The sequence below is a fragment of the Thamnophis sirtalis genome, unplaced genomic scaffold, assembly GCF_051295495.1.
Source record: "Thamnophis sirtalis isolate CommonGarterSnake01/CBP01778 unplaced genomic scaffold, rThaSir2_p1.2 scaffold_2, whole genome shotgun sequence".
NCBI classification, from domain to species: Eukaryota; Metazoa; Chordata; class Lepidosauria; order Squamata; family Natricidae; genus Thamnophis; species Thamnophis sirtalis.
In genome coordinates, this window is record NW_028261382.1 from 33,677,003 (window position 1) to 33,702,002 (window position 25,000).

The 25,000-nt window shown below is 42.7% G+C and overlaps 2 protein-coding genes across 4 annotated transcripts in view; one reads left to right on the top strand and one right to left on the bottom strand.

Annotated features, from left to right (window-relative positions):
• Window positions 1-23,993, top strand: part of ENTPD8 (ectonucleoside triphosphate diphosphohydrolase 8) — a 25,203-nt gene extending 1,210 nt beyond the window's left edge. The window contains exons 1-10 of one of the 3 annotated variants that reach the window (XM_087704701.1): window positions 242-431; window positions 10,321-10,448; window positions 12,174-12,291; window positions 14,137-14,287; window positions 14,548-14,707; window positions 17,062-17,292; window positions 18,823-19,089; window positions 20,324-20,434; window positions 21,435-21,572; window positions 23,250-23,993. In XM_087704701.1, the coding sequence (XP_087560827.1) occupies window positions 10,323-10,448; window positions 12,174-12,291; window positions 14,137-14,287; window positions 14,548-14,707; window positions 17,062-17,292; window positions 18,823-19,089; window positions 20,324-20,434; window positions 21,435-21,572; window positions 23,250-23,432 (1,485 nt within the window). In that variant the 5' untranslated portion in view covers window positions 242-431; window positions 10,321-10,322 and the 3' untranslated portion in view covers window positions 23,433-23,993. Of the gene's footprint in view, window positions 1-241; window positions 432-10,320; window positions 10,449-12,173; window positions 12,292-14,136; window positions 14,288-14,547; window positions 14,708-17,061; window positions 17,293-18,822; window positions 19,090-20,323; window positions 20,435-21,434; window positions 21,573-23,249 lie in introns of those variants that run through there. The other 2 variants (XM_087704702.1, XM_087704703.1) reach the window with 2 other exon arrangements.
• An 831-nt stretch (window positions 23,994-24,824) lies between these two features.
• Window positions 24,825-25,000, bottom strand: part of NOXA1 (NADPH oxidase activator 1) — a 19,694-nt gene continuing 19,518 nt past the window's right edge. Inside the window, 1 exon segment of the mRNA XM_087703657.1 lies at window positions 24,825-25,000. This exon segment is cut by the window's right edge and continues 83 nt beyond it. The gene's annotated coding sequence lies outside the window, so the exon portion shown is untranslated.

Sequence of the window (25,000 nt, forward strand, 5' to 3'; positions counted from 1 at the left end):
TCTTTCTTTCTTTCTTTCTTTTTTCTTCCTTCCTTTATTTTATTTTTACTTCCGCTCGTCTCAGTCAAGGACTCTAGGTGGCTTACAATTCAGAAAATATATTACAATGAAGACACTGAAAATACTTTAAAACAATAAAAAGACCCCAATAAGAACATCTGGCTTCACTATCCAGAGCAGCCAAAATACTTGGCCAAGTAGGAATACAGACCAGGAAATAGGGCTTCTTCTTCTTAACACATTCGGCACCCCCAGGCATGGGAACATAGCGAGGTTTTTAGGGCCTTATAAAAATCTTTCATTGGCTAAGGCCCTGAGCTTGTCGATCAGAAAAGTCGGCGGTTCGAATCCCTAGCACCACGTAACAGAGTGAGCTCCTGTGACTCGTCCCAGCTTCTGCCAACCTAGCAGTTCGAAAGCACGTCAAAAATGCAAGTAGAAAAATAGGCACCACCTTTGGTGGGAAGGGAGCAGCGTTCCGTGCGCCTTTGGTGTTGAGTCATGCCGGCCACATGGCCACGGAGACGTCTTCGGATAGTGCTGGCTCTCCAGCTTTGAAACGGAGATGAGCACCGCCCCCTAGAGTTGGGAATGACTATCACAAATGCGAGGGGAACTTTTACCTTTACCTAAAAATCTAACAGGGCTGGGGCCCTTTTAATCTCTGAAGGCAGGCTGCCCCATAGACCAAGAGCCACTATGGAAAAGTCTCGTCTTCTGGATCTTCTTAGGCTGACGGGATCTGCAGCTGGCCCAATCTGCTAGATTTGGTTGGATCACACTTGGCATGTTATATTCAGTTTTGGTTGCCACCATATAAAAAAGATGTTGAGGCTCTAGAAAAAGCTCTAGAGAAGAGCAACAAAGATGATTAAGGGACTGGCAGCTAAAAACATATGAAGAACGTTTGCAGGAACTGGGTATGTCTAGTTTAATGAAAAGAAGGACTAGGGGTGACATGATAGCAGTCTTCCAATATTTGAGGGGCTGCTACAAAGACGAGGGGGGTCAACCTATTTTCCAAAGCACCAGAAGGCAAGAAGCAATGGATGGAAATTAACGGAGGAGAGAAGCAACTTAGAACTAAGGAGAAATTTCCTGACAATTAACCAGTGGAACAGTGGCTTCCCTCCAGAAGTTTTGAATGCTGCAACACTGGAGTCTTTTTTTAAAAAAGATACAGGACACCCATTTGTCTGAAATGATATAGAGTCTTCTGCTTGAGCAGTGGGTTGGGCTAGAGGACCTCCCAAGGTCCCTTCCCACTTCGGTTATTCTGGAACTCGAGTCGTCAGCTGACATACTCTTTGTTTTGGTGGGGATATTATGCATTCAATTGGAAGGCGTAATCTTTATTGCTCTGGGGTGAATGGATTGAAGCTGCCTTCAAAAATGATACATTAAAAATTAACTAAGGGCTGATGACAGTGTTCTGTTCACCTTGAGCCTTTTTCCCTTTCGGTTTAAAGAAACATCGCTCACTTGAAAACATAACTAGATCGCGGAAAAGGTGAGAATCTTCTTCTAGTCTTATTACTGGATTCACTTGATCCATTAGCAGTTGTGATAATCCTGTGATATTGAAATGGCAAAGATCTTGGGGGAGGGGGTGTTCAGCTAAGTTCATCTCCTATCCAAGATCATTCCCCCCCCCCAAAAAAAATCTTTTACCATTTAGGAATATGCCAGGTACCTTTTACTACATGTGGTGGTAAAAGCAAGAGAATATTGGGAGGAAATACAAAACTGGCTGGAAATGATAATCAAATAGAACTTCACTTCTCTTCTCTTCTATACTATTCTATACTATTCTATTCTATTCCTTATTCTATTCCTAATTTCTATTCTATTCTATTCTGTTCCTTATTCTATTCCTCATTCTATTCTGTTCCTTATTCTATTCCTAATTTCTATTCTATTCTATTCTGTTCCTTATTCTGTTCCTAATTTCTATTCTATTCTGTTCCTTATTCTATTCCTTATTCTATTCTATTCTGTTCCTTATTCTATTCCTTATTCTATTCTATTCTGTTCCTTATTCTAGTCCTAATTTCTATTCTATTCTATTCTGTTCCTTATTTTATTCCCTATTCTATTCTGTTCCTTACTCTATTCCCTATTCTATTCTGTTCCTTATTCTATTCCTAATTTCTATTCTATTCTATTCTGTTCCTTATTCTATTCCTTATTCTATTCTGTTCTGTTCCTTATTCTATTCCTTATTCTATTCTATTCTGTTCCTTATTCTATTCCTAATTTCTATTCTATTTTATTCTGTTCCTTATTCTATTCCATATTCTATTCTATTCTGTTCCTTATTCTATTCCTAATTTCTATTCTATTCTGTTCATTATTCTATTCCTTATTCTATTCTATTCTATTCTATTCTATTCTGTTCCTTATTCTATTCCTTATTCTATTCTATTCCTTATTCTATTCTTAATTTCTACTCTACTCTACTCTACTCTACTCTACTCTACTCTACTCTACTCTACTCTACTCTACTCTACTCTACTCTACTCTACTCTACTCTACTCTACTCTACACTACACTACACTACACTACACTATTCTGTTGAAACCAGAAACATGTCTCGTAGGTATGCTACCAGAGGGCTATGAAAAAGGGGCCACATATTTAGTTTTACACATACTGACAGCAGGAAGGATCATATATGCTAAATATTGGGAAAATGTGAATAACCCACCAGAGGAGGCTGTAATTCAAAAAATTTTTTTGACTGTGCTGAAATGGTTAGATTAACCTTTAAAATTAAAGATCAAAAAGATACAGAGTATGATATGATTTGGAGTAAATTCGATGAATGGATAGAAGCAAGAGGTAGGGGATTAGAAAAAAGTAAGATCATAAATGTTAGTACCGAAAGTAAGAAGGTAAATAATTACAATACTCTAATGTAAGAAGAAACCTAGCTAAATTTGGTTATATTATTACTATTGTTGCTATATTATTGTTATTCGATTGTATGTCAATGTTTAACACCACTCTTCTTTTTCTTTTGGTCTTTTTTTAAATTTGTAAATGGTATATACCCTGACAATGCACCAGTTTTTCAAAATGAATCATATTTATTTAAAAAAAGAAAAGAGGAATATGCCAGCTCAAGAAAGGATTCACTTTGGGTGAAAGGTTAATTATTAAATGGGGGGGAAATTCGAAAAATAATGAGCACTGAGCAGATAAGGGGAAGTAAAAATTAAGTGCCTATTTTACGTCATCTGTATAAGCTGTCCTCTGTGGGAACGTTGTTAAAACGGGGGAAATAAGCATTAAAACGCTGAAACTATTTCTGTGAACGGGATATAAAACTTTTATTATATGTATTAAAGTTGAAACATTAACTTTTGGGCTCACAAGGCCGGCTGGGAAGTAGCTATTGAAACTTCATTAGTTATTGACCATTGTTCAACACACAACAGTCCTCAATTTACAACATTCATTTAGCAACCGTTCAAAGTTACAACAGCACTGGAAAAAGTGACTTATTTTCACACTTACGACCGTGGCAGAATTCCCATGATCGGAATCCCCAATTCGGATGCTTGGAACTGGCTCGTATTTATGATAGTTGCCAGTTGCCAAGCATCCAAATTGGGTCAAACCACGTCAAGCAGAAAACGGGATTCGTTTAACGACCACATTATTAGCTTAACAGCCGCAGGGATTCACTTAACAACGCGGGTGAGAAAGGTGGTAAAATGGGGCAAAAACCCACTTAACAACAGACTCACTTAGTGATGGGAATGTTGGGCTCGATTCTGGTCGTAAGCCGAGGACTCAGACAAGAAATAATAGATGGAAACTGAGATTCAGCCTGGAAATAAGGAGGAATTTCCTGACAGCGAGAACAATCAACCCATGGAACAGGAGTTGCCTTCGGAAGTTGTGGGAGCTTCATCCCTGGAGGCTTTCAAGAAGAGACTGGACTGCATTTGTCAGAAATGGTGTAGGGACTCCTGCTCGGGTGGGGGGTTGGACTAGATGACCTACAAGGTCCCTTCCAACTCTGTTATCCTGTTCTGTTAATCTGACTCCATACAGACGGGATGGGTTGAAACGTTACGGCTGCAGAAAGTTAGCAGCTGAAACCTTTACCCACCGAGAGAGATAGCCCAAAATGAAATTTCCAAATCCTAACATGTTGTAGGCATATCTTCCTTTTCTTTGGCCCATTCCGTTTCTTGTGCAAGGGATTTCGAAATCAAGACACATTCGGAAGCATTGTTCCTTAATAATAATATTCCTCGCCTCAAATACTTCCGGCCTTTAGAAACCGCCTTCAAAGAAGCCTTGGGGGTGTAGGGCTAATTTAGCTTTTCTTGAGCCGAGAGGGCAGAATTAAAAATATGCTTTCCAAGGGTGTCATTAAGTAATTTTAGGCTCTGGGCTTAATGGGCTTAACTGCCCACAAAGTTTCTAAATCTCTTTGTGTCAGCTATTGTGCCAATTCGCTTCCTGGATTTCTTTTTTTTTTTAAACCCTTTTGTTCCAGGGCAAACAAAAGAGAATGGTAGTTAAGGTTTTGAAAGCGACACTGATAATCATCTTTTGATGTGTTTGGAGGGAGGGTTAGGGTGAAAAACCCTGCAGACCTCAAGTGGCACTTAAGGTATTCAAAAGGGATGTTTTTTCTGGTTCGATGCCATGAAAATCTGACCCACAGCAAATACTGACTCCCTAGAGGTGTTTAGAGCAAAGAATCACAGGGCTGGAAGGGACCTGGGAGGTCCTCTAGTCCAACCCCCTGCTCAAGCAGGAGACCCTATACCGTTCTGGGCAAATCCTTTCTTGAAAACCTCCAGCGGTGGGCAGGAGTAAAAAAAAAAAAAAGAAGAACAGAAAATAGAAATCCCCCTGTCTCCTGTGTGTAAAACATATAAGAGAGAGACAATTTGATGTAGCAGTGAAGGGCATCAGATTAGAAATCAAGGGATCCTAAGTTCTGATCCTGCCTTGGACACAAAGCCAGCTGGTGTGACTTTGGGCCAGTCTGTCTCAGCCTTAGAAGGGTAAGAGTTAGTCTCCCAATATTTGTGGGGCTGTCCCGAAATTAAGAATTTAACGAGTCAAATCCTGCTAAAACGAAGGAGAAATCTCCTAGCAGTGAGAACCATTAACCCAGTGGAACAGTTTGCCTCCGGAAATTGTGGGTTATTCCATCACTGGAGCTTTTTTATGAAAAGACCAGGCAGTCATTTGTCCAGAAGAGTAGAGGGTCTCCTGCTTGAACAGGGGGTTGGACTAGAAGACCTCCAAGGTCCCTCCCGACTCTTGCTATTCCATAAGTCTGTTAAGTTGAGAAACTTCCTGTCTTTTGAGAGTTTAGCAATAGATTGGTTTAACTGGACCTTCTACTACATGGTAGAAGGTTTCCTGCCACAAAGAAGAAGGAGTCAAGCTATTCTCCAAAGCATCAGAAGGCAGGAGGAGAAGCCACAGATGGAAACTAATCAAGGGGAGAAGCAACCTAGAACTAAGGAGAAATTTCCTGACAGTGAGAACAATTAATCGGTGGAACTCCAGAAGTTGTGAATGCTCCATCACTGGAGGTTTTGAAGAAGAGACTGGAGAAGCGTTTGTCTGACATGGTATTGGGTCTTGGGCAGGGGGTTGGACTAGAACAGTGTTTCTCAACCTTGGCAACTTGAAGATGTCCGGACTTCAACTCCCAGAATTCCCCAGCCAGCATTAGAAGACCTAGACTAGAAGACCTCCAAGGTCCTTTCCAACTGTGTAATTCTGTGAAAATACGGCAAAACAGACCCCAAAAAAGTTGCCAAGAAAACTGCAGAGACTAGATGAGGCAGGCGCCTGGAGCCAACGTTGACTCCAAGGGGCACACCCTCTGGCAAAATTGTCACAGGAGCCCCACAACTTAGACAAGAGGGTAACCCCACATCCGTGCAGGGAGAGAGGACTTTCTCCACCCACTGAGGTGCAAGCCGAGTGGGAATAGCCAAGGGAAATCATCAAAACCATCAAAAAGTGAAAGAATATTTCAGACAGGTGAGGCGACATCCAGAAAAACACAGCGTCCTCCTTCCACTTAACCCTCCAAGGAAAGATTGAAGGCAAACGAAGGTCCAGGCAGAAGAAGAACCTCATGGAGTCAAAATTTAAGGGACTGGTTTGGAAAATCAGCACATTTTTTGGGCGGCTGTCGTATAAAAATAGGAACGGACCTCTTAGAAACTCAAAGTTTGGAGTGTTTTAGCCTCACAGCAACCTTGAAAGGGGTGAATGGGTTCCCTAGGTCTCTCCCCCCCCCCCCCAGTGGTGGGATTCAGCCGGTTCGCACCGATTCGGGACAACCGGTTGGTAACTTTCTAACCAGTTCGGAGAACCGGTTTTTGGAAGAAATCTTTTGGTTTTTTCCCACTTTACAGGGCTAATCCTGTAAGGAAGGCAGGAAGGAAACATTCTGGTGTTGTTTCTAGCCTAATCTTTATTGCCCTGCTTACAGAAACTGCCTCTCTGATTAACCCTTATTACCATTGTAACAACTAGCCGCCCGGAGTCCTTTGGGATTGGGCGGCCTATAAATAAAATCAAACTTACAAACTTACAAACTAAGGTGAAGTTCCCCATCGACCTGAGTGACCTTGACTTGGCCACGCCCTCGTGATCACATGACCACCAAGCCCCGCCTACCCAGCTGGTCATTAGGACAGAGAACTGGTTGGTAAATTATTTGAATCTCACCACTGCTCCCCACCCACCCCTGAAGTGAGATTTGGGAAGGAGGAAGCGATTTCAAGGCCAGGTATGAGGTTTTGCATCCAACCTCGCATTCATTCAAGGTTAGCCGTGGGAATTGGAGAGGGATTTCGGGAAACCCTTTGCTCATTGGCTACACGATTGTGACTCATTGCCCGTTTCAGTTTGTGTGGGATGGGTGTGGCTCTCAACAGCTGGCTTGAGGGACCCCTTGCCCATCCCTTTATGGCCCTTTGGAATGTGGTAACTCTGTTGGCACAAGGTTGGTTCCTTGGCTGAAGGCCACCAGCTCAATCAACTCATTTGATTGTCCCCGTTTCTATATATAGAGATGGACGCCCGCTCTCTAAACAAGAATGTTCAATAGATGGGATCAAAGGGGGAGCTAATGTCCTTGGGGACTTTTTTTTTACTCTTTTTCTTTCTGTCCAAAGGGATGCAAATGAAATGGTTCAATCATGGATGCCGGAAGCTACTTTTAGTTGCTAGTAAGCCTAACATCTAAGCATCTATAACATTTATTTGTCCTTGTTCTTCTTCTTGTTCTTGTTTTTCTTGTTGTTGTTGTTGTTGTTGTTGTTGTTGTTGTTGTTGTTCTCCTCCTCCTCCTCCTCCTCCTCCTCCTCCTCCTCCTCCTCCTCCTCCTCCTCCTCCTCCTCCTCCTCCTCCTGGTTGGAGAAGAAGGATAGATCTCATTTGCTAGGATTTCTTTCATAATCTCTTCTTCTTCCTCCTCCTCCTCTTCCTCCCTCTCCCCTTCTTCCTCCTCCTCTCCCCCAGGTTGAAGAAGAAGGATAGAGGTGATTTGCTAGGATTTCTTTCATAATCTTTTCTTCTTCTTCTTCTTCTTCTTCTTCTTCTTCTTCTTCTTCTTCTTCTTCTTCTTCTTCTTCTTCTCCTCCTCCTCCTCCTCCTCCTCCTCCTCCTCCTCCTCCTCCTCCCCCTCCTCCCCCTCCTCCTCCTCCTAATTCTAATTCTAATTCTCCTAATTTTTCTTCCTCCTCTTCCTCCCCCCCCCTCCTCCCTTCTCCAGGTTGGAGAAGGATAGGGCTGATTTGCTAGGATTTCTTTCATAATCTCTTCTTCTTCTTCTTCTTCTTCTTCTTCTTCTTCTTCTTCTTCTTCTTCTTCTTCTTCTTCTTCTTCTTCTTCTTCTTCTTCTTCTTCTTCTTCTTCTTCTTCTTCTTCTTCTCCTTCTCCTTCTCCTTCTCCTTCTCCTTCTCCTTCTCCTTCTCCTTCTCCTTCTCCTTCTCCTTCTCCTTCTCCTTCTCTTCTACTATTTGCACATGACCACGGAGATGTCTCCGGACAGCACTGGCTCTTCGGCTTTGAAACAGAGATGTGCACCGCCCCCTAGAATCGGGAATAACTAGGTTTAGGTTTGGTTTAGGTTTGGTTTTATTTATATGCCGCCCTATTCCCAGTGGGACTCAGGGTGGCTCACAAACCCAAGAGGGGAAGGGAAACACAAGAACTACAAATAAATCTTCTAGCACATATGTCCGTGGGGAACATTTACTTTAGCTTAAATAGCTATACACTTCACTGATGGATCGAAGGAGCCTCGTCTTTTATTTGATTTGCTTTCGGGCCCATCTTTTCCACCCTCAAACGAGATTCAGTAGAAGTGGGGAAGAATGCCATTCGCTCCAGAGGAGTCTGTATTTTTTGCAAACCGTTTTTGCAACCAGAATGGATGAAGCTTGCCTGAGCCCCCAAACCTCAAAAGCAGAACATAAACCAGAAAAAAAACAAACCACATGCATTTCCTGCAAGCAACAATCGCTACATTCAGCCCAAGCATGCAGTCTTTTCCGTGCTGCAATTTTGGATTCCCCCCCATCCCTCCGCCCCAGCAAATGAACGCAGGTGTCAGGAGCAAGAGGTTAATCCTTCCTTGAGCTAAGCTCCGTAGGCATCCCAGCGCTCGGAAAAGCCTTGCATTGTTCTCCACGCAGCTGGGAAGGAAGGAGGCTTGCAGGTCATCTCCGTAACTTGACGGCTTGCAAAGATTTTGGTGGCAGCCTCACAGGTGGTCGGCACGGAGTTTTCTGGTTGGCGTGACTTAGGACAAAAGCAAATATGCGGCTAGAAGGAAGCCAGGGTGGCCTTCATTGATTAGGAATGCAAATGCCATCAAGGACAAAGTCGAGACCAGGAAGGGACAGCTCTTTTTCTCCCTTCCTGGGTTGGAGTTGGAAAACCTGGCAACACAGATCTGTTTCCCATGAAGTAGGATGCCCAAATGCCGGTATTGTGGCTTGCCAGCAGAACTGGCAGCAGAGTTTGACAGTGAGGAGGTTGGGGAGGAAGATGGGCCAATCCTGGAGTCTGGGGAAGGCTCTGATGAGGGCTCTGTGTCGGAGGCAGAGAGGGGGCCAGGGATGTCTGACAGTTATCAGCTGCCTTCAATGAGGCAGAAGAACAGCTGGAGTCTGTTCCCAGTGTGCGCATGCACAGAGCAGCCAGACGAAGGGAAGAGCTAAAGAACAGGGGTTGATTTGGGAGTAAGGCCACAGGTGGACGGTGAATGGCCCCTCCCATAGGAAATAAAAGAGGAGCGAAAGGGGAGTGGAGTTTGCAGGAGACAAAATTAGTTCGCTTCATTGGTTCGTGACTCTCTGAGACTCCTTGCCACGTTTTGCAGATCTTGGCCTGGCAGCTCTCCAAGCCAGATAAGGTCTGTGACTGTAAATCCTCCCTTGAAAGACTTTGCTGGATGGGAATGAGCAGAATTCACAGTCAATTAATAAAAGGGTTTTTTGTTGGGACCAGGAGTTTGCTTCATGCTCTTGGGGAGCCTAGATCAGAACAGCTAGGCAGAAGATCTCAGATAGAGTAGGGAGGAGTAGGAGGATAATTATGGGGTCCTTGGCACTCTGCGAGCCTGGTTGATTTCCTACAGACATTTCATGGCCCAGCTAGGGAACATCATCAGTACTAGAAGGGAGTGGGATGTGGAGAGGAGAGGAGAAGGAAAGGGGGCGAAGGAGGGAGTGGACTGTGGATCTTGGTGCTCTCTGAGCGTTGGTGTCTTTTTGCAGATGTTTTATTACCCAGCTAGGTAACATCATCAGGGCCATAACGGCGGTGGAGGAGGAAGAGTGTGGGGTCCTTGCTGCTCTCTGAGCTTGGTGGTTTCCTTGCAGACATTTCCTGATCCAAGTAGGGAACATCATCAGTACTAGAAGGAAGTGGGGTTTGGGAGGAGGAGGAGGAGATGAAAGAGGGATTGGGAAAGGAAGGAAAGAAGAGAGGGATGGAGGGAGAAAGGGACTGGGAAGGGAGGAATGAAGGAGTGTTGATGGAAGGGAAGAAAGGGAAGCAGGGAGGAGGTGAGGAAAGAAGGAAGGAAAGGATAGGGATAGAGAAAGAAAGAGGGACTGGGAAAGGAAGAAAGGAAGGAAAGAACAATCTATCTGGATTTCTGGACGATGTTCTCCAGCATCCATACCACCACCAACCTTCCCCATCATCACCCATCTAAGTTCTAAAACCAGAAGGAACCAAACTAGACGACTATCTTCATGGCTGTTTGAATTGGGAACTCCAATACCTTCCCTTTTTTTTTTGTCTTCTCAGAAATGGGCTCCAAGTGGAACAGTTGGTATCTCCGCGGAAGCCTGGGTCTTTTGGGTATCTTCTCTCTCACTGCCCTGATCCTTAGCTTGGTGAGAATCCACAACACCACGCAACCTTCTAAGGACAAGGTGAGTGAGCAAAGCGATATGGAGACAACTGGGGCACCATGCTAAAAGGCGTGGACCAGAATTGGAAAGACTGAAGCCCAGTCCGATTTGAGGTAATAGAAGTGTCAGCGTTCCAAGTATCATGTAGAATTAAATCAGAGTCCAAGGCAAAACGATCCTTAAAGTTCCAATTTAATAAATCAGACATCTTAGCACATCTGTGTAAATCCCAATTCTGGAAATTACATCCGAATCCCACCCAGTTAAAAGTTCATGATCTTGTCCCCACACCCACAAATCCATTCACATGGTCCAATCTTCTTCTTCCACACTGGCATCCACACCCAACCGCTTCCGGTCAGGTGTAAAAGCGCGGAGACAAAAGATGACCTTGGTCTTCTAGGAAAGAATGACAACAACACATTCCACAATCCTACTCCTTTCTATTCCCCCCTCCCATCGACTATACTAATGAAACAGCATATTGAAATGAGAGAAAGTGTGGCAGGCCAAAATTCTAAAAGGAATATAATTGCAGGCCTGACCTGAAGATCGATGCAGGGGTGAGATTGCAAACGTTTTAGCTATCGGTTCTCTGCCCAGCTGCTGGGGGGAGGGGGTGTGCCATGGGGGCATGGCCTAGTTGGCTTCCTGCACCATGGCGAGGGGAGGGACATTTTAGCCATCCCCAGGCTCCGGAGAAAACAGCCTCCCCTGGGCCCATTTCCGGACTTCCGGGAGGCCTGTTTTTCACCCTCCCAGAGCCTGCCCTTAGCTCTCATCTAAAATGGGCTGCGTGGAGACTCCTGGGAGTGGAGGGGCAGGTTGGCCAGTCCTTTCAACTACCGGTTCGGCGAACCAGATTAAAATTAACATCCAGTTGGCCCGAACCGGTCCGAACTGGCTGCACCTCACCCCTGGGTTGATGTCTTCAATACTTCAATACTTCAATTCTCTTGGACTTCAATTCAAGTCCAAGAGAAGAAAGGCAGAAGATTTATCTAACAACGCAACGAATGAGTAGACCATACATTTATGTGATCGTGCTGGTTGAGCCCTGGAATGTTGTCCTCATAAGAACCGGATGTCTAAATTGTTCCATTTCACAGCTCTTTTTAAAACGTTTGAATTTCATTTTTTTAAAAATACCTTCCCATGGGATGTAAGCTCCTGTTTTCACTGTAGCGCAGGTTAACGAAAGTGAGTTCCTTTTCCTTTAAATTCAACTAATAGATACACTGAACACCGTAAACATTTTCATATAGTTTTCTAACAAAAATGGACTTCCCATAACAACATTATATCTTCATTTTTCTGTTGTAAAGTATACTAGCTGATAACCTGGAGTAGCTCGGGTATGCATTTATCCCAATCCTTATAGGGAGGATTAGTGTGCAACTCCACTATGCTGTACAGTAGAGGCCAATTTAAGGCACAACAGGCTGTATCTTAACAGAGGTTGAATCCAAAAGGCCCACTATCGCTATCACTGTCAAAAGTACAGTGCACTTTTGTACACTGTATACAAAAGTATAATTCAGTCCGTTTCGTTTCAGCAGCCCAGGCGTTCCAGAGTTGTGCTGGAACACCCACCCACGGACACCCACCCAAACACCCCGTGCGCTGTTAGGGGTGTCTAATAGCTAGACCAGATTTCCAAGTTCAGAGATGCCTTAGCTTTGGCTGTTATTTGCAGAGACCGTTCTCATATCTGACTTATTTTATTTCTGAATGACTCCTTTCCAGTATGGCTTGGTATTTGATGCAGGTTCATCGCACACGTCCCTCTTTGTATACCAGTGGCCGGAGGAGAAGGAAAACAACACGGGCATGGTTAGCCAAATGTTCTCCTGTAATGTCAAAGGTTAGTTTCCCCCCCTCCCCATTATTCTGAGACGTTTGATGGTGTCTGTGGATGGTGAGACAGAGTATTCAATAGCAAAGAACTTACATGTGCTACCAACCTGCCTGTCTACAGCACGAATCAAAAAGAGGGCTGTGAAAATATCTACAGACCCCTCGCATCCTGGACATCAATTGTTTCAACTCCGACCCTCAAAACGATGCTATAGGGCCCTGCACACCAGAACAACGTTCCCCGAACGCCATCAAACTGCTAAATAATAATTCCCTCAACACAGCCAAACTATTCACTAAGACTGTATTACTATTCTTCTTCTCTTCCTTCCTAATCCCTATCTCCTCCCACTTATGACTATAGCCATGTTGCTTGTATCTTTACAATCTTATATTGTTTTATTTCTTTCCTAGTGTATTTGATTGCTTTTTAGTAACCTTGACAATCACCTAAGTGTTGTATTTCATGATTCTTGATGAATGTATTCTATTTTATTTTTCTTTATGTACACTGAGAGCATCTGCACCAAAGGCAAATTCCTTGTGTGTCCAATCACACTTGGCCAATAAAGAATTCTATTCTATTCTATTCTATTCTGTTCTGTTCTGTTCTGTTCTGTTCCCTATTCTATTCTATTCTATTCTTCTGTTCTGTTCTATTCCTTATTCTATTCCCTATTCTATGCTATTCTATTCCATATTCATTCCATATTCTATTCTATTCTATTCTATTCTATTCTTCTGTTCTGTTCTATTCCTTATTCTATTCTATATTCATTCCATATTCTATTCTATTCTATTCTATTCATTCCATATTCTATTCTATATTCATTCCATATTCTATACTATTCTATTCTATTCCTTCCATATTCTATTCTATATTCCTTCCATATTCTATTCTATTCTATTCATTCCATATTCTATTCTATATTCATTCCATATTCTATACTATTCTATTCTATTCATTCCATATTCTATTCTATATTCATTCCATATTCTATTCTATTCTATTCTATTCCTTCCATATTCTATTCTATATTCCTTCCATATTCTATTCTATTCTATTCTATTCATTCCATATTCTATTCTATATTCATTCCATATTCTATACTATTCTATTCTATTCATTCCATATTCTATTCTATATTCATTCCATATTCTATTCTATTCTATTCTATTCTATTCTATTCTATTCTATTCCTTCCATATTCTATTCTATATTCCTTCCATATTCTATTCTATTCTATTCATTCCATATTCTATTCTATATTCATTCCATATTCTATACTATTCTATTCTATTCATTCCATATTCTATTCTATATTCATTCCATATTCTATTCTATTCTATTCTATTCTATTCATTCCATATTCTTCTATATTCCTTCCATATTCTATTCTATTCTATATTCATTTCATATTCTATTCTTTTTTTTCCAAGTTCAGTATTTTTTTAATTCTTTTAAGATTGTAACCACCATCTCTCCAACGAGCAAAATACTAATTTGATGCAAAACTATTTACAACATAGTTAAAAACAATAGAAACAGTAGGATGACCAAGTAGACAAAACTTCTACAATGCTGGTTAGGAGGAAACCAGTTGTAGCTTCAAGCCCCCGTCCCATATTCTATTCTATATTCATTTCATATTCTATTCTGTTCTCTTCTGTTCTGTTTTGTTCCATTCTATATTCATTCCATATTCCATTCTATTTAGCAGGAGTCATAATATCCCAAACCTATCCTTGAATAACTCCAAAGATTTGCTTGGAAGCTGGTCAGATCTGGAGCTGGATGAGAACTGCTCAGGATCTGGAGCCCCAGATCTCACCTCGTTTTTGGTCCCTGCAGGATTAGGAATATCCAGCTATGCCGATAACCCTCCACAGGCTGGTACATCTCTGCGGGATTGTCTGCAGGCAGCCCTGAGAGTGATCCCTCGAGAAAGACAGCAAGAGTCCCCGGTTTATTTGGGAGCCACAGCGGGCATGAGGCTACTCAGGTACGAAGACTTGGGCAGCAGATGCATTTCAATTCTAAATAAAAAAATAGATAAAGGGTACGAAACAAGCTAAAGTCAGGTTTGTTTAACCGTGGTTTATTCCCGGAAAGAGAACTGGCTGGGTTTGCACCCTAGCAACCTCCGTGGTACATTCTGGGTCCCAATGACGACTGTAAGTGGAGGGGTTATATTTCTCTGTTTCTAGTCCTCGTGAAGGCAAAAAGTCACGCCTCTTCTGTGCAAACGGTTCCACACTACAGGATGCAGAACGAGTCAGCCGCAACGCAGATCTTGGAGGCCGTTTCCCAAACGATCCAGAAGTATCCTGTGAGTTTCCGAGGGGCTCGAATTCTCAGCGGGAAGGAAGAAGGCGCCTTTGGCTGGATCACCATCAACTACCTGCTGAATTCTTTCACTCAGGTAGGGCTGGATCAGTGGTGGGTTTCAAAAAGTTTTGGAACCTACTCTGTGGGTGTGGCCTCCTTTGTGGGAGTGGCTTGCCAGCCATGTGACCTGGTGGGAGTGGCTTGCCGGCCATGTGTTTTCTCTCTCTCTCTCTTTCCTTCCTTCCTTTTGTCTCTCTGTCCCTTTTTTCTTTTTTCTTTCATCTCACTCTTTTTCTTTCTTTTTTATTTATTTATTTGTTTATTTATTTATTCCTTTCTTTCTCTTTCTTTCTTTCTTTCTTTCTTTCTTTCTCTCTCTCTCTCTCTCTCTCTCTCTCTCTCTCTGTGTCTGTCTCTCTCTCTCTGTCTGTGTGTGTGTATGTGTATGGGGCAGTGGTGGGTTTCAAAATTTTTTGGAGCCTCTTCTGTAGGTGTGGCCTGCTTTCCGGGTCCACTGGTGGAACCTCTTCTAACCGGTTCGGTAGATTTGACGAACCGGTTCTACCGAATAGGTGCGAACTGGTAGGAACCCACCACTGGGCTGGATTCAGGGTAATGGAAGCCGAAGCCAAAATAGCCATGGAGAGAAGCAGCCTAGAACTAAGGAGAAATATCCCGACAGTTAGAACATTAAGCCAGAAGTTGTCGGCACTCCGACACCAGAGGTTTCCAAGAAAAGATTGGAAAACCATTTATCCAGGATGGTATAAGGTCTCCTGTTTTGGGCAGGGGGTTGGACTAGAACAGCAATCACCAACTGGGGCTCCGTGGACCACTAGTGGTCGTGAGAAAATGTTGGTGGTCCGCCGAAAAATGATTTGCATTTTTCATATGGCACTAAATCTGGGGTCCTCAAACTACGGCCCCTGGGAAGGATATGTGCAATGAATGCTTGTGTTGCTGCAGAGAGTCTCCCCCTTCGGGGTCTTTTTGTAGGTGTCAGAGGGGGGGTAGAAGTTCCAACTTGGGGTCTGCTTCAGCCTCCTGGTGGGGGGCTTTGGGAGAAGGCTGGAAGGAAGAGCTGCTGGTGGTGAAGAGCCGGAGGGCCTCCTTCCAGTGGGACTGCATCATGGCCTGAAATTGGCTGACCATCTCAGCCCGCTGAGCCTCCAGGCGCCGGCACCTGGCCTTGCACTCCCGCAGGTCTTCCCTCTGCTTGGAAAGCCTATGCTCCTAGTCCTCAGTGAGGTGCTTCTGCTGAGCCTCCTTCTCGGTCAGATCCAATTTGAGCTGCTTTGCCAACTCTTTCTCCTGGTGGCTGCTTAGCTCCAGCAACTCCTTCCTCTTGGGGCCCTAAGGAGCCCGGGCGGGCAGGTGAGGCGGGGCTGGGAGGGGAAGGGCAGAGGAGAAGCTTGTGAAGTGCCCCTTGACATGAGTGACATCGAGTTGGCCACACCCACCCACTCACATGACCACCTAGCCACGCCCGCCCAGTTGGTCATTAGGCAGATCTTATTAGTGGTCCGCGGGATTTAAAATTATGAATTTAGTGGTCCCTGAGGTCGGGAAAGGTTGGTGACCCCTGGACTAGAAGACCTCCAAGGTCCCTTCCAGCCCTATGATTCTTTGGGATGAGGTGAGGTTTAGATCTTGAAATTGCTCTTCACCCTTGCCTGAGAAGCATGAGGAAAGTAATCTGGTTATCTTAAAGAGACAGGAATTGATTAGGTATCTCCTCTTGAAGGAAGGCATAATGGATGGAAACTGACCAAGGAGAGATTCAACCTGGAAATAAGGAGAAATTTTCTGACAGGGAGAGCAATCAACCCATGGAACAGAAGTTGCCTTCAGAAGTTGTGGGAGCTTCATCCCTGGAGGCTTTCAAGAAGAGACTGGACTGCCATCTGTCAGAAATGATCTGACAAATATAGCTGATCTACAAGATCCCTTCCAACTCTGTTAATCTTTAAAGGACATTGAGACTCTAGAAAGAGTGCAGAGAAGATCAAACAGGACGATGAGGGGACTGGAGGCTAAAACATATGATGAACGGTTGCAGGAACTGGCTAGTCTAGGGAAGAGAAGGACCAGGGGAGACAGGAGAGCAACTTCCAATATTTGAGGGGCTGCCCCAGAGGGGAGGAAGAGGGTCAAGCTATTCTCTAAAGCACCCGAAGGCCAGACAAGGAACAATGGATGGAAACTGACCAAGGAGAGATTCAACCTGGAAATAAGGAGGGATTTTCTGACACTGAGAGCAATCAATCGATGGAACAGATGCTGCCTTCGGAAGTTGTGGGAGCTTCATCCCTGGAGGCTTCCTGGAAGAGACTGGACTGCCATCAGTCAGAAATGGTCCTGCTTGGGGTGATGGTGGTGGTGTTGGACTAGATGATCTCCAAGGTCCCTCCCAACTCTGTGATTCTATTCTAAATCTTCTCTCTGCAGTACTCTGCCAAGGAGCGAGACTGGATCCGTCCTCCCTCAGCCAATATCCTGGGAGCTCTGGACCTCGGGGGAGCCTCCACCCAAATCAGCTTCATCCCGGCCGGTTTGATCGCGGATCGGTCCGAAGCTGTGCAGTTTCGCCTCTATGGCTTTAACTACACCATCTATAGCCACAGCTACCTCTGCTATGGCCAAAACCAGGCCTTCCAACGGTTGATCCGGTTGATTCTTGTAAGTGGACCCAAGGGTGGCTTGGAAGCCACCAGAAATAGAACAGAACAGAATAGAAATTAGGAATGGAATGGAACAGAACAGAATAGAATAGAATAATAAAATACAGAATAGAACAGAATAGAATAGAACAATAAAATACAGAATAGAATAGAATAGAATAATAAAATACAGAACAGAATAGAACAGAATGGAATAATAAAATACAGAATAGAATAGAATAGAATAATAAAATACAGAATAGAATAGAACAGAATAGAATAGAATAATAAAATACAGAATAGAATAGAATAATAAAATACAGAATAGAATAGAACAGAATAGAATAGAATAATAAAATACAGAATAGAATAGAACAGAATAGAATAGAATAATAAAATACAGAATAGAATAGAATAGAATAATAAAATATAGAATAGAACAGAATAGAATAGAATAATAAAATACAGAATAGAATAGAATAATAAAATACAGAATAGAATAGAATAATAAAATACAGAATAGAATAGAACAGAATGGAATAGAATAATAAAATACAGAATAGAATAGAATAGAATAGAATAATAAAATACAGAATAGAATAGAACAGAATAGAATAGAATAATAAAATACAGAATAGAATAGAATAATAAAATACAGAATAGAATAGAACAGAATAGAATAGAATAATAAAATACAGAATAGAATAGAATAATAAAATACAGAATAGGATAGAACGGTATAGAACAGAACAGAACAGAACAGAACAGAACAGAATAATAAAATAAGGAATATAATAGAATAATAAAATACGGAATATAATAGAATAATAAAATACGGAATAGAATAGATAGAACAGAACAGAATATACAGGGCGGGGCATAACCTTTTCCTAGGGGGTCACAGCAACACTTGTAATAACAACACAAATAATTCATACACCATTCGAAAGCCCATCAAAAACTGAGTTTATTGACACGATTTAATAGTCAGTATGACCACCATTAGCCCTTCGAACAGCATTCAAACGAGGTGGATAAGAACACAACAAATCTTCAAACAGTTCCGTTCGATTTTCCAGATTTTTCAACACAGTTTCCAAATTCATTCTCAAAGTTTCAACCGAATATCGATTTTGACCTTGCTCCTGAATCATCAGAGCTTCCACTTCATCCTTAATCCTTAATTATGGCCCCAATGTTCTCTGCCGGATTGAGATCTGGCGAATTTCCCGGCCAGACGTCATTGCCCCAAAATTCGACATTGTTTTCCTTTAACAATTGCTGAGTCGCATTTGCATTTCCGAATCGAATTTTCCAGCCATTCTTAAAGCAAATTTAACATTTAATAGCTCATTCAATTCAGTTTTTTATGGGCTTTAAAATGAGGTGTCGCGGAAGTTGTAAACTGCTGTCGATCTTGCTGTGACCCCCTAGGAAAAGGTTATGCCCCACCCTGTAATAGAATAAGAAAATACGGTCTGTAGATATTTTCACAGCCCACTTTTTGACTCGGGCAGTGTGCCTAAAAATTGATGAACGTTGCTTTTAGGATGGTGGGACCAGCGTTGAGGTGGCTCACCCCTGCTACCCAAAAGGTTACAAAGAGACGGTACTGGCGGCGTCCCTCTCTGGCAATCCGTGCGTCAAGCCTCTGCCCTCAACCGCATCTTCAGCCAACGTAACTCTGGTGGGCAAAGGGAATTTCAGCCTCTGTCGGGAAAAATTCAAAGCCATCTTCAACTTCTCCGGCTGCCGAGATCCATCTTCCTGCGGCTTTGAAGGGATCTACCAGCCAAGAGTCAATGGGAAGTTTTTGGTAGGAGGATTTGTTTATCTCTCTATGTTTATTTGTTTAGTTTGTCTATGTTTATTTGTTTCTTTGTTTGTTTACTTACCGTATTTTTCAGAGTATAAGACGCACGTTCCCCCACCCAAAAGAGGGTGAAAATCTGGGTGCGTCTTATACACCGAATACAACATTTTTGGCCTCCCGAAACACTGCCCCCCTTTGCAAAAATGGACGTGCAGAGGGTTTGGGAGGCTTGCAAAGTGCTCCTGGGGGCTGGGGAGGGCAAAAATGGGGAAAAAACAGACCATTTTTGCGCCCCCCAGCCCCCAGGAGTACTCAACAAGCCTCCCAAAGCCTCTGCTTGCCCCTTTCCCCCCAAAATTGGTCATTTTTTATTCTTTTTTACCCTCCCCACTGCCCCAAGAGCACTCTACGAGTCTCCCAAAGCCAAAAAATGTGCAAAAACTGACTTGTGCAGAGGTTTGGGAGGCCTGCAATGCAAAAACTATTTTTTAAAAAATTACCTCTTCAAAATCATGGTGTATCTTATACTCTGGTGCATCTTATAGTCCTAAAAATACGGTATTTACTTATTATTTACTTATTTACTTATTTACTTATTTACTTATTTACTTGTTTACTTGTTTACTTGTTTACTTGTTTACTTATTTACTTATTTACTTATTTACTTATTTACTTATTTACTTATTTACTTATTTACTTATTTACTTATTTACTTATTTACTTATTTACTTACTTACTTACTTACTTACTTACTTACTTACTTACTTATTTACTTATTTACTTATTTACTTATTTACTTATTTACTTATTTACTTATTTACTTATTTACTTATTTACTTATTATTTACTTTGTCAAACATGTACCTGAGGTCCGAAAGGTTGGGAACTCCTGGTTTGGAGCATCTGTTCCATAAATTAGAGGCAGGTTCGCCTTTCCGATTGGAATTCTGGAATCAGGGAGCAACCTTTAAATTTTTGCCATGGCCCTTCCCTAGCTTCAAAGTTTTGGGGTTTGCCAAAGAAATAGGAAAACTGGGTGTTGGAGCCAATGCTGCCCATTTATATTTTAAAATAAGATTTTAAAAAGATTTCAGGTTCTTGACCTTGCTACAGTGTGTACCCTCTTGGCTCTCATTGCTGCTAAGCTAATTGAGATGAGAGTCCCCACCCTGTTGAAGATATGGTGAGAAATTCTCAACGGGGTGTTTATATGGGATACTGTTTTAAAATCTTCCAGGCCTTTTCAGCATATTACTACACTTTCCGCTTTCTGAACCTGACAGCCACAACCCCCTTGGCCACAGTAGAGAGAGCCATCCAGGTTTTCTGTGCCAGAACATGGGACGATGTAAGTGTGTATATTATCTATCTATCTATCTATCTATCTATCTATCTATCTATCTATCTATCTATCTATCTATCTATCTATCCATCCATCCATCCATCCATCCATCTATCTATCTATCTATCATCTACCTACCTACCTACCTACCTACCTACCTACCTACCTACCTACCTACCTACCTACCTACCTACCTACCTACCTACCATATCTATCTATCTATCTATCTATCTATCTATCTATCTATCTATCTATCTATCTATCTATCTATCTATCTATCTATCATCTATCTATCTATCATCTCTCTCTCTCTCTCTCTCTCTCTAATCTATCTTTATTGATATCTATCTATCTATCTATCTATCTATCTATCTATCTATCTATCTATCTATCTATCTATCTATCATCTATCTTCTTTCTTTCTTTCTTTCTTTCTTTCTTTCTTTCTTTCTTTCTTTCTTTCTTTCTTTCTTTCTTTCTATATATTCAATTTATCTATCCACCTACTCAACTTGTCCATCTGTCTGTCTGTCCATATCTCCCTCTCCCTCTATTTCTATCTTATTTGTGCATGTATGCGTGAGTATACTGTATGCATATGTATACACATGAGCCTTGGTGTCCCAGTGGTTAGAGTGCACCACTGCAGGATACTTCAGCTGACTGATAGCTGCAGTTTTGCAGTTCAAATCTCATGAGGCTCAAAATTGACTCAGCCTTCCATCCTTTCAAGGTGGGTCAAATGAGGACCCAGATTGTTGGGGGCAAGAGGCTGACTCTGTGAACCACTTAGAGAGGGCTGCAAAAGCACTGTGAAGCAGGATATGCTTAGTCCTATTGCTATATCTTCCTTCCTTCCTTCCTTCCTTCCTTCCTTCCTCCCTCCCTCCCTCCCTCCCTCCTTCCTTCCTTCCTTCCTTGTATTATTCAGATTTTGGAAGTTGACAATACCCAAACGGGACGTTTGTGTTAAAATTCCCTTTGTGCTACTCTCTGCTTCTCCCAGCTGACCACCAGTTACCCTCGCGAAAAATCTTTCCACCTGAAGAATTACTGTGCCAGTGCAAATTTCATCTTGACCCTTTTATTGGATGGTTACGGCTTCCGAAACGACACCTGGCAAAACATTGCCTTCCAAATGCAGGTGAGCCTTGACCCCATGAATTTATTTTCCTCCATGGTGTAACCTGCCAGAGTCTCTGCTGGTCTTGACCACAAGGTCCATTTCTCCAATCAGTAGGTCCACCTGTTCATTTATCACAATCTACACTGCTCATCTCACCTGGAAGAAACTCCAGGTGGCTTAAGATAAAGGGAATTGTTCCCCTCACATATCTGTGCTAGCCGTTCCTGACTCTAGTGGGCGGTGCTCATCTCCATTTCAAAGCCAAAGAGCCAGCGCTGTCCGAAGACGTCTCCGTGGTCATGTGGCCGGCATGACTCAACACCGAAGGTGCACAGAACGCTGTTCCCTTCCCACCAAAAGTGGTTCCTATTTTTCTACTTGCATTTTTGACGTGCTTTCAAAACTGCTAGGTTGGCAGAAGCTGGGACAAGTCACGGGAGCTCGCTCCATTACGCGGCACTAGGGATTCGAACTGCCGAACGGTCTTACCCACTGAGCCACCGCATCCCTTAAATGATTCTAAATCATTTAAAACGAACTAAAACGATTGTAAGGTGGCTTACAATCATTTAAATCTTACAAGACGCATTAAAAGGTGAAATAGCAACTATTAATTTAGTTTAAAATCGACCAAGATGGCAAGGGAGAGAACAAGGTGCCCAAGGGGAGGCGGGGAGGAGCCGAGGTGGCGCAATGGTTAAATGCAGCACTGCAGGCTACTTCAGCTGACTGCAGTTCTGCAGTTCGGCTGTTCAAATCTCACTGGCTCAAGGTTAACTCAGCCTTTCATCCTTCCGAGGTGGGTAAAATGAGGACCCGGATTGTTGTTGGGGGCAATATGCTGACTCTGTAAACCGCTTAGAGAGGGCTGAAAGTCCTATGAAGCGGTATATAAGTCTAACTGCTATTGCTATTGCTATTCTGAAATAATATAGGTTAGAAATTAAAATAGGAATAGAATAGAATAGAAATTAGGAATAGAATAGGGAATAGAGTAAAAATGGACTAGAGTAGAAATAGAAATAGAACAGAAAAGAAGAGAAATTAGGAATAGAATAGAATAGGGAATAGAGTAAAAAATAGAATAGAGTAGAGATAGAAGAATAGAGTAGAATAGAAATTAGCAATAGAATAGAATAGGGAATAAAAATAGAGTAGAGTAGAAATAGAAATAGGATAGAAATTAGGAATAGAATAGACTAGAATAGAATAGGAAATAGAGTAAAAAATAGAATAGAGTAGAGATAGAAATAGAACAGAAAAGAATAGAAATTAGGAATAGAATAGAATAGGGAATAAAAATAGAGTAGAGTAGAAATAGAATAGAATAGAAATTAGGAATAGAATAGAATAGGGAATAAAAATAGAGTAGAGTAGAAATAGAAATAGAATAGAATAGAAATTAGGAATAGAATAGAATAGAAAATAGAGTAAAAATAGAATAGAGTAGAGTAGAGTAAAAATATAGAGTAGAAATAGAAATAGAAATTAGAAATAGAATAGAATAGAATTCGGCACACGAGGAGAAAAAAGGTTAGCCATCCCTGGTATAGGATCTCCTGCTTGAGCAGGGGGCTGGACTAGAAGACCTCCAAGGTCCCTTCCAGCTCTATTCTATTCTTCTTCTCTGTTCTTCTTATTCTTCTCTGACCTAGTCTCAAAGTTTCCCACTCCCCCCCCTCTCTTTCCCCACAGGCGGCCAATTCAGACATCGGATGGACCCTGGGCTACATGCTGAACCTCACCAACATGATCCCGGCTGAAGCCCCTCCATTGCTCAAGGGTCACGAGGAAGCCTTTTGGATTGCAAGCATCTTCTTCATCGTGGCCACTCTGGCTCTCTGTCTTCTCATACTCGTCTTGCATTCTGTGCTGTGAGAGACGCCCCGAGGGGACTTTTATCGCCTCCACCGTCTCTTGCTTGGGAGATGTCCCGAGTCTTTTCCCGCCAAGGGACGACACTCCAAGGCCACGCGCACTTCCTACCTCATCCATCTCTGCCCCTTTTGGCACGAGGCAGAAGATGCTCCCGTGGAGAACATCAACCCAACAACTCCCGTCCCCCTCCATCTCTCTTCAGCCTTGGGACCTCGGCTGTTCGTTCAGAAGCCCCTTTTCGTTTTTGCTTCTTATTTATTGAACCTGTCAGCCGCCAAATTGTCTAGTTGGCAGTGCACTGGGTGTGGGTGTGGGTGTGCGCCTGCGTGGGTGTGTGACATCTTCAAACTTCTGTACGATGAGACCTCCCTGATAGGAAAAAAAACCAAAACATTTCGACGAGGAGAAAAACAGGATGCCGTTTAAGAAGGAAACATCTTTTTTAGAAAAGTTTTTTTTATTTTTCAATTTTAAAACACATACATTCCATCTTTCCTTAAGCAGTGTATCGCCTGGGCACAAATATCTGTGCAATATTCTTCCATAAATTATAATACATTATACAGTGAAATCTCTTCATTTCCTTCTTAACATGTCTTCTAGAATATCTTCTAGTACGGTTGTGGCGAACCTATGACACGCATGCCCAAAATGGCACATGGTGGCCAGGGGTGGGTTATTGCCGACATTACTGCCGGTTCGACAGTAATGTCGGCATTACTGGTCCTCAGTCTTACAACCATCATAGCATCCCCATGGTCACATGATCAAACTTTGGCCACTTGGAAACTGGCATGGACTGATGACGGTTGCAGCGTTCCTGGCATCGGCCCCAACCGGCTTCCGACACTCAATGAGAGAAGTCGGGTCTGCTTAACGACCATATGAGTCCCTTAAACCTGCAGCGATTTGCTTAGCGACCGTAGGCGAAAAGGTCGTGAAATTGACTCAACGCCAGTTATGGTGGTAAGTCAAGGATTACCCTTAACGAAGGGCGCTGCGTGTGCACCGAAAAGATAGAAACCCACTCTCCACCCCTTAGCACTGATGGTGATACCTAGTTGGGTCGTGAAACGCCTGCAAGAAAGCCATCAAACCAGACAGCACCAAATCCACTTCAAACTTGAGCTGCCAATATTCATTTCCATTGGCGCAGTCTGAAAATTCCAAATGGATTTGTAATTATCTCCTTTGAGTGGTATAAGAGAACACACCCCCACTACCTTCTAGCACTGATGATGGTACCTAGTTGGGTCATGAAATGTCTGTAAGAAAACAAGCAAGCACAGAGATCACCAAAGCCATCTATCTATTCCTCCTCCTCCTCCTCCTCCTCCTCCTCCTCCTCCTCCTCCTCTTCCTCCTCCTCCACCTTCTCCTCCTCCTCCTCCCCCTCCTCCTAGAACTGATGAGGTAACCTAGTTGGGTCATGAAACATTTGCAAGAAAACAAGCAAGTTCAAGTTCCCCCCACTCCCCAACGTCATATCTCATCAACAGCAAGGAAACTGAGTCTCAGTGTCAGCAAATGAGATCTTTTTTTTCTTCCTCCTCTAAAAGTGGGTGACC